The following is a 15987-nucleotide window of genomic DNA, read 5'->3' as shown; positions in this document are numbered from 1 at the left end:
TTTAAAATAAGAATATCTGAAAATATATATCCTGCTCATGAAATATAAATTAGTGCTACCTTTTAGAGGACAATCTGACAATATCTCTCAAAATTTCAAATGAATACACCCTTTGGGCCACCAATCCCAACTGCAGTTATACCTACAAAAGTATACCAAGAAATACACATATATACATCCTAGTGCATTATGCAGCATCCAGGAAAAAGTAGCAGATGTGGGAGGGGTGAAAGATAAACAGTGCCTACCCACATAGGGCGCTGTGGGTCTAGGGGTAACTAATTTTTTTCTTTATAGACTTCAATACTGGGAAAAACCAAGAACAATGTTTTCTAAGGAAATGATAGCAAAGAGTTTTAACATAGGGAAAACCCAAAATTAGATACAGTAGCAATGAATTCAAGTGGACACAATATAACTAGAAGTCAGGATAACATCTAATAAATGTTTAATATCTTAATTTATAAGTCTTCTATTTTTTATACCTGATAAGAACAACCCAAATCTCCTCAAAAGTTACCCTCATATGAGCTAAATTAACATGGCCTAATTTAAAAGGTCCAGCACACACTGAGAAACTGGATAGAATTTCACTGGCATGAGTCATACTGGAAACAGTATGGAAATAGTACAAGAAAAAAATCTTACCTTTAACTGTTTTTACAAATGTTGGTTTTTCTTTATTTGGATCTTTTTCATCTACTAAAATCCCATGGAAAATACGCCCAAAAGTACCTAAAAGAAAAAATAATAATTAATGAGATCAGCGATAACCTCATAACATTACAATACAAAAACTTTCTGGCACATGTAATGTCAACATAACAAGGGTATATATGATTAACATCATTCCACCCCCTGAGTAAAAGGCTCAAATTTTTGGTATCTAATGGCTATTAAAGTTCTTTATAACCATGAAACACCTTAACTGGCTTTTTGGAAACACTACATCTAAACTAAATATATGAGAATTTTTTTCCAAATTACCCTAAATAAATCAATACCATAGCAAGAAGCACTGGAGCTCAGTAATGGGGTATCAATTCAGACACCTGAGTTTCTAGGTCACTTTAGAGCAATGACAAAAGGCGAAAAATGGACTCTCCTCCCTGCTGCCACCATGCTTAAAAATGCAGGAAGGCCAGGGGGTACAAAGTCCTGGATATGAACAGTCCTGGGTTCCAATTTTTCTACCATTCTCTACTTAAGTGTCAGATAAGTCACTTGACCTCTCAGGTCATTAGTAAAAAGTTTTCCTAAAAAGAGAAGTTATGAACTTTGTGGGGGGAGGAGTAATAGTTAAAAGTGAACTATGAAAATCCACAGATTCTTATTATCAATTTCCTACCTGCTAATCAAAAAAAAAAAAAAAAAACCAAAAAAACTTCCTAATGAGGAAATGATCATTGAAAATTAGTCTTGTGTCACTCTTCTCCATGAGAAAATGTTCTACTTTCTTATTTTCACAAATAGAAAAAAGTGCCTGCAAATAGCTTCACTTTGCTGCAGATACCACACACAGATGGGGGCTTTAAAGTCTTTCACTGTTGAGTGCTGAAGCTGTTGGTGCTCATCTAGATCAAGTCTCACTGTAGCCCAAAGACACTGAGTAACTTGGATGTTCAAGGCAAAAACAGTTTCGGATAATCTTTATTCAAGGCAATTTGCTTAGAGGTGAGTAAATACTTTCAAACATTTCAATCGATACACCCTTAGAGGTAACACCCTGACCTGCCAGTACCTTCCCTTGCAAAGATCTGCCCTTCTATCCCAGCTCAAGCTGACCTTGCATGATTGAGTTTTGCTCTCTCACAAGAACACTGCAAAAATTCATACTCCATCTTCTCTTCCTCATACCTAGTCCCATTTTAAATATTCCCAAACATGGATTTACACATGCTTAGAAACAAAACTATTATGGATGTGGGGAACATGCACTAAATTACATCTGCACACGTATCATTCTACCACGAGGTCAGATTCCCGTTAGCTTGTTCCCATGAACCCTGTCAGCCTAGATGTTTTAATTTTTCTCAATCTGACAGATAAAAAATGGCAAGTAACTAATGTTTGATTTGCATTTATCAGATTCCCAGTGAACCTGATCACTTTTTAAAATGTTAACTGGTCTTGTTTTCTTTTATGAAACAGCTTTAAAATAGATTATTACAGCCCTGAAAATATCAAGGAAAACATTACGTGATTCCAAATTTCCTTTTTTTCCTCAAATTATGCCACCTCAATAGATGACTTATTTTATCCTGTTTAAAGACACAAAGAAGCTGCAAACATGCCATTAATCACTGATCTAACTCCTGTGATTCTTTAGAAAATGCTATCTGGTCTACTAACTGCTTTTACACAGCAAACAAATCTGAAAACTAGTTCTGCTTAGAAACAATCATATGAAGTGGCATTTATACACTGAAAAGCAGGCTCCCCAAATCTGCTCCTATTAATCACCATTTGCCATTGGGGGCAGATTAACCCTTCACTTTACTGTGACTAGCCTACAAGTATTCAACCAACAGATGAATACAGAGGGGTTCCCAGGCTCCCAAAAGTTTCCAAACTGAATTACAATAGGGATAAAAAAGAAAGTAATTCTCTTGAGTAACATGAAGAGCTCAATGCAGTATTTTATTATTAATTTCTGCTTTGATCTTCTATCATCTTCATAATCAGTACCCTGAAAACTCAAAAAAGAAAGCAAGGACAAGGAAGAGGGGATGGAAAGAATATTATTATCTACCAAATACTGTTATGTGCTCATTCATTTAATGTACGTTATTTCATCTAATCTTCTTAACTAGACTAAGAATTATGAAGACTATTTAGACAACAGTGTAATCTAAATTTACAGAAAAGGAAACTGTAGATCTAAGACATTAAGTAATTTCTCTAAGGTCACACATGTAACAAATCCCCTAACTGGAACATACTAAGTCTAATTACAAAGCCAGATTCCATCTGCTAGACCCTCCATACTATTTGTCAGAGAGAAAATGACTAAAATATTTTCAAAGAGACCTGCCTGGCAGTGATCATTTTAAATAAGAACAAAACAGAAAATACACCTTAAAGGTAATGAACACTTAAGTATACTTTATTATACTTGAAAATCAAGAGTTACAGCAAAGCTGTATGAGGCATGCTGAAGAATCTAAAAAACAGGGAAATAAAATTCATTTTTCAAAAAAAAAAAAAAAAACAGATTTTTAAGATAATAAATACCTTCTTGGAGTACATCTTTTAGAGTTATCCTCTCCCTGGATATTGCTATATCCTTCACCTTGGCTTTGGCCTCTAAAAGAGTGACACTTCTCAGGTCGTTCTTCTCTATCCTCAAGGTAGGATAACCTGAGGAGCCAACAAAGCCAAACCAAGCAATATAAATACCCTTATTAAGGTATTGGGGTTAAACAGTTTAGTTAGGACTGTAGGACTCAAGTCACAGGAATCAATGAATTCGAGATCCATAAAAGAAAACAGGCACATATGTGAGTTACTTATAAAAGGCACACCAAATTATAAAGAAAAGCTTTCCCACCTACCACAATTCTACCCCCAAATGCTAAAATACAGAATTAAAATAAGAAATACCAGAAATAATATTACCATTACCTTAAATACCTGTCAGTCAAATGAAACAAGTTTTGACTCACAAAATTTAATTTAATCCCTTTTATGGACAGTATTCTCCCAAAAGATTTTTTAATATAATCATATAACAAAAGAACTTTTCAAATAAAGAGAAACATCTTTTCTAACAAAATGCATTATCAATATAACTAGTCTAGTATTCCCCACAGCCTGATCATACCATGGTAAGGTTCAAATTTGTTCTCATTTATTCTTAACACAATTACAGTAAAAATAAAATTTATAGCCACAAATTGAAGTTTTCATTCCAAGAAAAAAACTGTTAGAATAAAAGGAAGATCCCATGTTAGCCAGTAGAAATAGGAATGGCATCTCTAATGATTTATTAACTTTGGAAAAAACTTGGAAGAAAAACCCTCTAAAAAATTAATGAAGGGCTGGGGATGTGGCTCAGTGGTTAAGCACTCCTAGGTTCAACCCCTGGAACCAAAATAAATAAATAAATAAGAATAGAATAAAAAAATTAAAGGACCAATGATCATCAATTGCTGCCAGAAGAACTATGTGAAAGGCTCAGGGGAACTTATAATGGATGTAGGCTGACAACTGAAACCACTGGTCAGCAGTTTGAGTGCAATATGTCCAGATGTATGAGGGCAGGTGTGTTGGTGTATGATTAATACTATCTCGAATTCTTAGTTCTTAAATATTTGGTCTGTTGTGTTGTTTTCTGGGAAAATTTCTCATTCTGTCTTTAAATACTTTTCTGCCCCCTTTTCTTTTTTATTCATAAAACAAATGTATTTCTATTTACCTTTTATATTTTGTTTTTAGTATGTGTAATAAATTATCTAGCTCCTTAGAAGTAATATGCACTATTAAACACAAGTATTTTATTAATGACAATTCAATTTATTAAACTATATAATTGCATTTCCATTTATTTTTATTAAAAAAGCTCATTTAGCACTTATCATAAGTGAATTATCTATCCTTTAAGGTCATATCCACAATTAAGAATCAACTCGAGTTGGGCATGGTGGCACATGCCTATAATCCTAGCAGCTTGGGAGAAGGATCCCAAGTTCAAAGCCAGCCTCAGCAAAAGCAAGGCACTAAGCAACTCAGTGAGACTCTGTCTCTAAATAAAATACAAAATAGGGCTGGGATATGGCTTAGTGGTTAAATGCCCCTGAGTTCAATCCCCCTCCAAAAAAGAATCAACTCTAATAAGCAAAGCCTGCCATCTAACCATTAAAAGATGCCCCTTCTGAACAGCTGAACTACTTTCACACCTAGCACTGTATTTCCTAAGAAACATGTATTTCTTTTGTTGACAGTGATGGAAGCTGCTGTTGTGGTTTCTCTTAAATTTCTTTTAATCAAGACTGAGAATCGAATCCAGTGCCTCGTACATGCTAAGCAAGTGCTCCACCACTGAGCCACCCCAATCCCTTAACTTGACTTTCAATACTCCAATTTGAGATTGTTTCATTCAATGCTCTAAAAAGCAAGCTGAAGATCATACCTAACTTTACACAAGGTAGATATATGTACACAACGTGGTACACATGTCCCCCAAGTATACTAAGCATACAGGACCACCCACACAGACAGACCATAGAAAACTTTGGTAACAGTTTTAGAATTAAATTAACTCTTACTGGTGATAGGCGTTGCATTGTTGGGTGTGTCAGCTCTCAGATACTGAGTCGTCTGGGTGGATGGTTGAGACAGCCCTTGGGAACTACTGCTGGCACTGATGCTACAAAACAATTTTAAAAGAGAAATATTTGACAAATCAGCTTCAATGAAAAAATTCTTTTACATACTTACAAAATGCAGGTAGTGTTATAACCAGTCTAAAATCCTGATGACAATCATAACAACACATCTCTACAACATATTCCATACTGCAGTTTTAATCTGTCTCATAATGTAAAACTCTGTTTTCTTTCAATTCTACCTCCAAAATCATTAAGGAGGCTCATTTTACTAAAATTATTCAGAAAAGTAAGTACTAGTTCTTAAGTAGCAGTCCTGAACCTCACACAAGTATATGTTAGAGAACTATGGCTCATCCTGCAAGAAAAGAGGCTGTGCCATTCAATTAAATGACTTCTTAGAAAAGGAGTAGAAAGGCCTCTTAGTGATGGCCCCAAATCAAATGGCCTAGAGATAAGGGAATAGCAAACCAAATAAAATGTGCCAACATCCTCAAAGCTTGGGATGGAAATCAAATCTGGCTCACATTCACATGAATGTGAACAAACACATGAATGTTTAATCACACTCATTTTGTTTCTGCTATTCCCCAATCCCACTTTTTTAGAATTTATGGAAGTTCTCAAAAAATTTCCAGAACCTGAAACATTATATTACCCCATATTCTCTAAATAAGACAGGAAACCTAGAAGATGGTAGACTCAAATAATTGCTAATCCTGTTTGAGACTACAAATTAAAAGTTTCCAAGCATGTTTTGTCATTTCAGTGTGTAGCAACTTGTCCCAGGTCACCCTTGGGCATACTCTTGTCTCAATGTCCTTGTTATTTTACAGCAGTGCAAAAGTGAAGCACAGAAATTAAGAAGAGTGAAACCAGATGGCAGGATAGGTCTTGCAAGTCTGTCTAAGCTACAGAATCAGTACAGCCCCAACAAAAGCTCCAACCTTCCTAAGTAAACTGACCTCTCTATATACAAAGTTCTGTATTTTCAAAATCTGGTAATTAAAAAAATACATAATGACAAAGGGCTGCCATGTAATCTGCAACTTTTATACATGAATTTGTATTTTATCATTTTTGAGAGCTTTTATGTACACTTGAAAAATGTAAATCTATAACATCCACACAATGAGCACTATAAACACCTAAGTAGTTTTTTTTATCACTAATAATACAATCTACTATTATCTGCTACTATAACTAAAATACTCCTGAAAAGTCAGAGTAAAAATTAAGATAGGAATGTCCTCCAATAAACATTTAGAATACACTAATACAAGCCATTTTGCTCAGCATGCTGTATATCAAAAATGCCTGTCTACCTAATGAAATGCCCCTTAGTATGCCTTCCCTTGAGATGCCCATCATTTCAGATTATCTGCCTCTTCCTTGAGGTTAAAGTTAGCCCTGTTTTCCCAGCACCTTTGCTGAAAATACTCAGCAACTCCAAGAATATTACAAGGAATCACCAAGCCATTATCCAGTCAGAATTCTGCAAGTTTTTAAGGCTGGAGCTTATTCAAGAATTGGTCTATGTGAGTTTACATATGCACTGGGTTCATGGCAGTACAGTAAACAAATGAAGCATATACCTTGAAGTCACAACTGCCAGTACAACCAATACTAACTGCATGACTCAGGCAAACTATTAGATCCTTCTGGAGTCTCTAATTCTCAAAGATAAAAGTAGCATAATACTACAAGATTGCTAAAAGGATTACACGAAAAAATATATAAAGCATTAAGGACAGTGGCTGGCCTTCAGACATACATTTCGTGTTATTACTAATTGTTTTTATTATTACGAATATTATACATCCCCAATCCTAAGAATTATAAGGGCATGTGTTTTTCAGTTCTGAGTACTACTCAAGGAAAAGACTAGAAATCAAAGTTGTTAGAAGTAATGGGGAGGGAAAAGAAACACTACTATTCTCAAACAACTGACTTGTCCATAAAATGGAATTAAGAAAACCTGCCTCACAGACTTTTGTGAGGCTAAAATTTACATATGTTAAAGCACAATGCGGGGCTGGGGATATAGCTCAGTTGGTAGAAAGGCCCTGGGTTTGAATCTCCAGCACCACCACGGAAAAAAAAAAAAAAAAAAAAAAAAAAAAAAAACACAATGTGTCACCTGCAACCAACAATGATGGCTGAATAAAATGCACTGACCCCACTTTTCCCCATCAACTGACCAGTAGGTGGCACTCCTGTGCCGCCTTAGAATCTTTGAGAGGCTTTTGGGCACAATCCGAAGTATTATGGGTTTATCTTACATCAATTTTTTGTTTGTTTGACAAATATTAAGTGGAGAGGGAAGACTAAACAAGCAATAAGCAAAGCACTATGCTAAGTGGATGAAAAACTTTGTTCGGGACCCAAGACTTACTGTTACAAGAAAAGAAAGCAGTTTGAGGACCTACCCCTGATACCTGTTAAAGTTTACATCTTTACAACTGCATCAAAGCAGGTGGAAAATGAGATGAAAATGTATATTTGCTAACACTTAATAGTTTAAGGTCAATCTAGATAAACTTAATTTTCACAAGCAAATTAAGTAAATATTGTGGATATATTAACCCTGTTTTAGAATTAAGCTAGGACTTTAGGCAAACCCCACAATTTTCTTTCAAAACACTTAATAAAATTCATACTTTTCTATTATTTTTCTGTGTAATTCACTTATTTATTTATTCATTCAATAATTATTTAATAAGTATCTACTATAGGCCAGGTACTGTACTGGGTACTGACAAAACAACAGTAAACACAACAAAGCTTCCTATTCTACATTCCAGTGGGAACTCCTTGTTTAATGTCTGTCTCTAAAAGGAGACTATATAAACTCTACAGGGACAGGAAAGTGCCTTAAGCCAGTGCCTGAGGCAATGAGTCCCAGGTAGGCCCAATTAAGCCCCAGTGAGAGCTCAAAAAACACTTATTGAGTCAACCAACCAATGAAAGAGAAAAGTATACTTTCACAAAACAGAAAAATGTAAGTCAGATAGGATACATGTTCTAGTTATGTGTACTGAAAATACAAAGAATTATCAGTATAACAAAATGGCTTTTTGCTTCCCTCTATCCTTCATTCAACAAATAGTTCCTGAGTATCTTACTATGTGTCAGATACTGTTAGACATTAAGTGTAGAAACAAAGAAAAATAAATGTATCCTTGTCACCAGTAATGGCAAGGGTATTAGAGATTATGGAAACTAAAAAAGAAAAATGAAGATATTGCCAAATAATAAATTCAAGCACCCCACAAAAAAAAAAAAAAAAAAAAAAAAAAAAAAAAAAAGGAATAAACTTCCCCAGGCACAAACTAGTAAGAAAAGACCACAGTGGGCATGCCACAGAGCAACCTCTCCGTGAATGTGGAGGGAAACTCTGTCTCTCCAGGATAAAGTCACCTGGCAAGATACAGACTGAAAAGAATAATTTGCAGTGCTGGGAGAGGGAAAGCCACATACATGGGCTGACAAGAACGCACCTCAGCCAATTTTGTTCTCTGCCTCTAAAGAAGCTGTGTGTAACAGGAGTTTGGCTCCTGAGTGCTGGCAATGAAAGAACTCTACCACCATGTCTAAGGAATTCCATGGAGCCATCAAACCTCCCACAGCTGCTGTGAGGGTAAATGGAGTCAATGATTATAAAGCACATGGAACTGACAGTGGTACAGATCAATTGCTTTACACAATTACAATAGTGAGTCATGATAGTACAGATCTTACAATAATGTATCCCACCTGCTCTGTGCTGGTCCTAACAGTGCAACCCTGGAAAAGTTATTACATCTCTTTAAGTCTGTTTCTTCATCTTTAAAACAAGAACAGTGAGTAGCTGCTATGCAGAAAGAGAAGCAGCAGGTTCCTCTTAAATGCTATTAGAGTACTGGATGGGAACTTCGTGGTCAGCACCATTAGCTTGCTTGGTGCACAATAAATAACTTTTAGTTGAACAGCAAAGAACTAAAGAGAAATCACTACTAGCACACTGCAACTTTCTGAAATCAAAAACTGTAATAAAGGCACCTACCATATGTAGAGCTATGTTCTAAGAGCTTACAGTATTTTTTCATTAAAACCTTAGAACATCCCCACTAGGTGCACTTCTCTGCATTATAGGAGAAGTGAGACAGAGAGGGGCTACATAACACTCTCTCTAGGCCACAAAGCAGAATTGCTTTTACTAGGCAATGTTAAGAAACCTTTGCCTGAAACCTAGAAAGAACTGGAATACTAGTTCATGGGTGCTGACTATTTCGGCAGGCAGAGGTATATACTGTAGAATGTGAAAGTTACTGCACAACTCTGGCCTTGCAGTTCACAAGTCCTACACACATGCAGGCATTCAAGGAAAATGCAACTCTGTGTATATCCAGATTCGCTTCATGCTCTTCAGTGACTGGTAATTCTACCCCCATCCTCTCTCAAAGTCCTATATAAAATGTTTGTAATTTCAACTGCCTCCTAACACATTTTTTTTCCTCTATAAAATCTAAACCTAAACTTCAAAACCACATGTACACAAAACATTCTGAAATACATCATTGGAGTACTTCCCGTCTTATTCTCTTTTCTTTCTCCACTCAAGAAACAAAGTAACACAATGGAGATTGTACTTAGGGGCAGGTACTGACTCCAGCCAGCTCCCTGGACTCAGGTTCTTATTTATGCCACAAATATGCTTACCCACTATATGTAAGACATTGTGTAAAAACTGGGAATTCAGCAATCAGTAAGGCACTCTGCCCCCTTATTAATAGAGAGCTTACATTCTAGTAGGAAGGATAAGAAAAGTACACAAAAATCACATGAGGAAAAAGTGCAATAATTGCCACAGGTGGGAGAGGGAACGGTTGGCAGAAAGGCTAACACAAGATCTCATGAAAAAGATGGCAATGAAGCTGGAATTAAAGAATGGAGGGTCTGGATTGGTGATAAATGAGTCCTATGGACAAAAGGAAAGCACTAATGAAAGTTCCAAAGGGCAAGGTGCAGGGCAAACTGAGGAAAGTGCAAGGAAGGACACAGTAAGAAGCAAAGGAAAAGTTCAAAGGTTGAAAGCCCAGTCATGAAGCTAGGAACATCTTAAGTCAGCAACTGGGAACACTAGGGAGAAAAAAGAGAATTGTAAACTGTGAAATAAGCCCGGCTACCACTCCATCTTTACCTCTCACTCTGTCCTGACTATTAAGTCCTCCTCCTTGTCATCTCTGACTCACTCAAGCTGGGGTAGGTACCTTTTGTATTCTCACACTATATTATACACACCACACTCATCAAATTTATACTTTTATAATGATGGGTTCATGTCAAAGCTCAAAACCTTGACACCAGGAAACACATCATTAAGTTTTATATTCCCAACACTTAGCATCACATCTAACCTAGTGTACCACAAACTGGCTGAACATTAGAATCATCCAGGAAGTTTTAGGAAAAATATTGATGCCCAGACACTACCCGAGACCAACTGCATCACAATCTCTGGAAGGTAGACTTAAATACTAGTTTGATTTAAAAGGTTCCCATGACTCTGGTTAAAATCACGGCAGATATTCAGTGAGTGTGTCTTAGAAGGACAGACGGATAGAGAATGATGGAACGGGGAATTAGAAGAAAGAAATAGGGTGTTTCATTTAAGGCAATAAAAATCTGAAGTAGAATCATGTTAATGGGGATGGAAAAAGCATATTTGATCTCCACTCTTCCCCAGCAAGTGATAAACCACAATTTCTGACTTCAGAAAAATAAAAGGATAAAAATAAAATCAGAAAATCACAAGGACAGTGATTAGAACATTAGAACATCTTAGTTTTTCTTTGACCAGGGCTTGATCATCTTCCTTTCCTCCCCTGTACCAGTGTGCTTGGGGGTGTGGGGCTCTCACACAAATGCAAATAACTGCTTTTATTTTTCTCCTTTCCCAAAATATGTACAATACCTGTCATCCAGTTCAATCCTTTTCATACTATGAAGGTGCAAAACAGCTAATATTATTGCTACAAGAAATATTACTGCACAACAAACCCCTACACTGATATAAAACACACGTGTAGAAGTGGTTGGAGCTGCATGTACAGGATCATCTGAAATAAAAATGAAAAGCACATTAAGTTTTTTAAAATCAAAATGATTGCTTTGAGATCTAATACACACAGTGAGCATTCTATTCTTTGTATATTTCCATTTCATGTGTTTGTTCTTCTTCTTTTTTTTTTCTTTTTTTGCAATACTGGGGATTGAACCCAGGGCCTTATGCTTGTGAGGCAAACACTCTACCAACTGAGCTATATCCCCAGCCCCTGTGTTTGTTCTTTGATAAGATCAGTTACCAGTACTGGGTTAGTATAAGTTTACACCTTTTTTTTTTGTCTTGGTTGTAGTTTTTAAGATGTTTCAAATACAACTTCTGGCTAATAAGTACACTAGTCACTCACAAGTGGGATACACAAAATATACCAGGGCATAAAATATACTACTGTAGTGCTATCTGACAGAATTTTCTGCAGTGATAAAACTGTTCTCAAGTGTGCTGTCCAACATACTAGCCATTGGCCATCTGTAGCTATGTAGCATTAAAATGTAGCTATTAGAACAACTAAGGAACTAAAGTTCCAATTTTATTTCATTTTAATTTAAAGTTAAAAAGTCACATATGGTAGGTTAGTAGCTACCATGCTGGACAGCAAAGTTCTTTTGAGAGAAACAGAAATTATTTTGCTTTTCTGTTTCTAAAGACTCTTGATTAAATAAAACTATATCTGGCTTTAAATTATTTTAACAAGAGAAACAGAAGGCTTAGCAATGGGAAAAATAATCTAATGACACAGATATTGCACACAGAGGCAAACTGAGAAAAGGCACACAGACAAATATCCATGCATTATAGGCAGCAAAGGGGAAGACATATGAATGAAAAGAACTGGAAGTTTGTATTAAGTTTTGAAGATGAGTACTATGTCAACCCAAGAAATCTGGAGTTTATCCTAAATAAGATGGGAAATCACTGCAAAGTTTCAAGTAAAGGAATGACACACAGTCATTTAAAAAACTGATGACTGCATATTGGGTGAAGAATGCTGTGTAGAGGGGCAAGAGCAGGAGCAGGGAACAAGTTAGAAGGTTACCAGGGTAGTCTAAGAGGCAGCAGAAGCTTGGCCAAGAGTGTCACAGTGAAGATGAGAGGTGCACAGATTGGGAAGCAGAGTCAACAGACCTTGCTAATAGATTATACTAAGAAAACAAAGAAGAGTCAAAGTTTTGACTAGTGGCATTACTTAGGTAATGACATCTTTACAAAGATAAGAAGAGAGAAATGAGAATCAAAAGGCTTGTTTTGTCCTAGTTAAATTTAGAGTACCTAGTACATCTATGTGGCAATGTCAAATTGACAGACACAAAGGTATAGAGTTCTGGGGATAGGTCAGGACAAAAGATAAAATTTATAACTTTTAAAAACAGAAATAAGGGAAACAAAGTGCTTTCAAAAATTTAAGCTTGGGGTGGGGGATTGGATGGGTGCCAGGGACTAATTAAACGCACTTATTAACCACTGAGCTACATCACCAGCCCTTTTTTTAAAAAAATTGAGATGGAGTCTTGCTAAGTTGCTTAGCACCTCCCTAAATTGCTGAGGTTGGCTTTGAACTTGCAATCCTTCTGCCTCAGCCTCCAGAGTTGCTGGGTTTACAAGCATGCACTACTGCACCCAGCTTAACTTTAAATCAACAAACAAAAACTCTGAATAGATTAATGCAACAGTACCAAATGGCTTCTAGGACAGAAGGACATGGCTATAGCCTGAGTGAAAATATAACTCTACCCAAGAATTTCTGTATGCCACACAGGGGCTATTCCATCTGGGGACCTGAGGCACATGCTGGCAGTGCTATCCAAGCACTGCCTGTGGCAGAGCAGAGGACATGGCTCTGCTGGGCAGATTCATCCTCATGCATCTTGCTTTACTTCCAATTTTCCAGACTCCCATAGGCACTGTTCTCATTCCCACACTTTGACACTTCACCTGTAACCACCCTGTTACCCTTCAGGTCTCACGTCACTTTTCTCAGAAAGATGTCCCTCAGTCCCTCAGAGGAAGTTACATGTCTTCCTTGGAGTTCCCAAAGGGCCCAGTGCTCACCACTGAGCCTGCTGTGGGATGGGGATATTACCACTGCCTACTGCAACACAGTAAGCACTTAAGGGCAGGGTCTGTTTGCTCACGGTGTAATCCTCTATCTCAGTCACACAACCACGTATATCCAAGCTTCTCAGTAAGTGCTGAATGGATGAATTAAGTAGGATGGAAGGGAAAACGAGAAGAAGCAAGGAAGACACAGACATTCAGACTGCTTTTCATGAAAAGTAATGTCCTACTAGCATAAAAGAAATGGGTAAAATAATCAGAATCTTAAAAAATAAACTCTGCAAGCTGTAACACTTTAAAAAATATTATTTCTCGAATTCAAATGAAATGTTCTTGAAATATTCTAACAGGTGGACAATCCCATATTTTGCCTTTGAAAAAGATCTACTTTAGATCATTCAGATACCCTATGCCTCCTGAGGTGATGAAAAGATGAAAGAAGTACATGAAACCACCCATGAACTATTCTTGCCAAAAGAGTTGATCCTCAATCTAAACACACATAAAACTCAACTACCAGTTGTAAGGAAGAGAAAAACGTGTTAAATGACACCAGGAAACTCTACAGGATAGGAGGTGTTTCCTGATTAATAAAAAATACATATTAACCAAACACGCTATATAGGTTTCATCTGGATCCTGACTCAGTCAAAAACTATAAGGAGATATTGGTCTAGCATATGTGAAGCCCTGGGTTCAATTCCAGTACCACAAAAAGAGAGAATGAGAGAAAAAAAAGAGAGAGAGAGGTTTTTTTTTTTTTTTAAATATAAGCAAGTTAATTGGAACATGGACCAGGTATTAGAAGATATCAAGGAATTATTGTTAATTTTTTCATATATGGTAAATTAAAATGAATAGGTGTTAGGTGATTGTGGAGTTTTGGGGTTATTTTTTAAAGACCTTTTTAAGAGAGCTACACTAAAATATTCGAGTGAAATTATATGATGCCTACGATATACTTTTACAAATTCTAACCCATCTCCAGGAATAGGTGATCAAAGGCAACACTGACAAAATGTTGATCATTATTGAAACTGGGTGATAGGCACAGGTTCATCAGGGCATAGTCTTAACTTCTATATATTTGAAATTTTCCACTTAAAATTTTTAAAGTCTATTTCCACAGAAAGAATCTAGTACCCTTTAAAGATATTTCCATTAACACTATCTCAAGAAGAATAAGACTTGATGAGGTGTCTACGTCAGAAGAAGAAAAAAAAAACAAAACAAAAACTCATACTATCTAAACAAAACCAATACCAACAATAAAACTCTACTAAGTCTCTGTTGTGGGTTTAAATAATGCACTATCCTTAAGCCTGCACTTTTACTTGGATAGATTAGCAACAGTTTAGGTCTAAACCACATGTCAGACCTTCTAGTCCCATGCTAATAAAGATCTTATATATATTTTCATGTTCATTCTTTAATTACTATAACCACAATATAAATTCTTGCTTCTGAAGGCTTTTTGGCTAACTTGTATAAAATAGGTATGAATTTTGCTCCTGAATATTCTAAGTTTCATTTGACCTATATACCTATTTACAAAACAGCAAAATAAATAGCAATATTAATTTGACAAACTTTTGGGAACCCAGAAGGCCTCTAAACTTTTGTGCAATCATGTTCATATGCAATCAATAATTTTTTCACCCCAATAATGGAAAAAGATAACACAGTAACACTTACAAATAGTTCTGCTAGTGTTTTTGTCCAATGCTGAAGTTTTTACTTCTTCAAGTTCTGAAAGTGGAGATAGAAGATACTTTAGAAATTCTTTCTTTTCTTATAATCTTAAATACTATAAGATTTTCTGAATTTCCTCAACAGTTTTGGGCTTTATCAAAACATTGCCTGAACTAAGTAAAAAAGATATTTGTTGCAAGATAATGAATATTTGAGTATTCTGTTAATCGTCAGTATAGTTATCCACCAAAAAGTCTACCTCGGTGTTAGCCAAACAGTGTTATTTAGAAACACTCAATGAAAAAGAGTTTCTGTGGTCAAGAAGTTTGGGGAAATCCACATCCTATATTGTCTCTATGGGGGCTCATAGAACACATTAGCAAATATAGAGGCTGTAAAAACTCCTAGAGAAACAAAACTTGAATAATACATTACTCCCACCCTCATATGATGATGGAACTTTTCTAGGCAGTAATACCTATGTTACATATAGTATAGATATGTGCCCTTGTAGTCAGTTTTTAAATTTAGTAGGTTGGGAAACCACATAAATACATACATTAGGGTCACATATTAAGTAAGACTCATGAACACGAATTGGATGGTTGGAGAGGCCAAAAGTATGAACACCAAATAACAAAGAGGTACTATAATAAATTTAACAGAGTAGAAAATTATGCCAATGGAGAACTTTGATGTTAATTTTAATGTACGTATTAAAGAAAATGGAGAAGGTACAGAATCATTCTGAATATTAGTTCATCATTAACCTTAGCTGATACTGGCAGTGGTGGGATCTACAGACCA

At 36.0% G+C, this 15987-nt stretch overlaps 1 protein-coding gene and 1 non-coding gene across 3 annotated transcripts in view; both read right to left on the bottom strand.

Moving 5' to 3' along the window:
- The window catches only part of Ryk (receptor like tyrosine kinase), a 100373-nt gene that overhangs the window by 23472 nt on the left and 60914 nt on the right, over positions 1-15987 (bottom strand). The window contains exons 5-9 of one of the 2 annotated variants that reach the window (XM_047563742.1): positions 15184-15237; positions 11284-11428; positions 5268-5368; positions 3235-3369; positions 649-735 (exon numbers count right to left, since the gene is read on the bottom strand). In XM_047563742.1, the coding sequence (XP_047419698.1) occupies positions 649-735; positions 3235-3369; positions 5268-5368; positions 11284-11428; positions 15184-15237 (522 nt within the window). The remainder of the gene's footprint in view (positions 1-648; positions 736-3234; positions 3370-5267; positions 5369-11283; positions 11429-15183; positions 15238-15987) is intronic. The other variant, XM_047563743.1, reaches the window with a different exon arrangement.
- Trnav-cac (transfer RNA valine (anticodon CAC)) lies at positions 11567-11640 on the bottom strand. Its single transcript has one exon. It is a non-coding gene; the product is annotated as a tRNA-Val (tRNA).

Source organism: Sciurus carolinensis, chromosome 9, assembly GCF_902686445.1.
Source record: "Sciurus carolinensis chromosome 9, mSciCar1.2, whole genome shotgun sequence".
Lineage (NCBI taxonomy): Eukaryota > Metazoa > Chordata > Mammalia > Rodentia > Sciuridae > Sciurus > Sciurus carolinensis.
The sequence above is the reverse complement of the archived record's forward strand: the minus strand, read 5'-3'. Positions and strand labels throughout refer to the sequence as shown.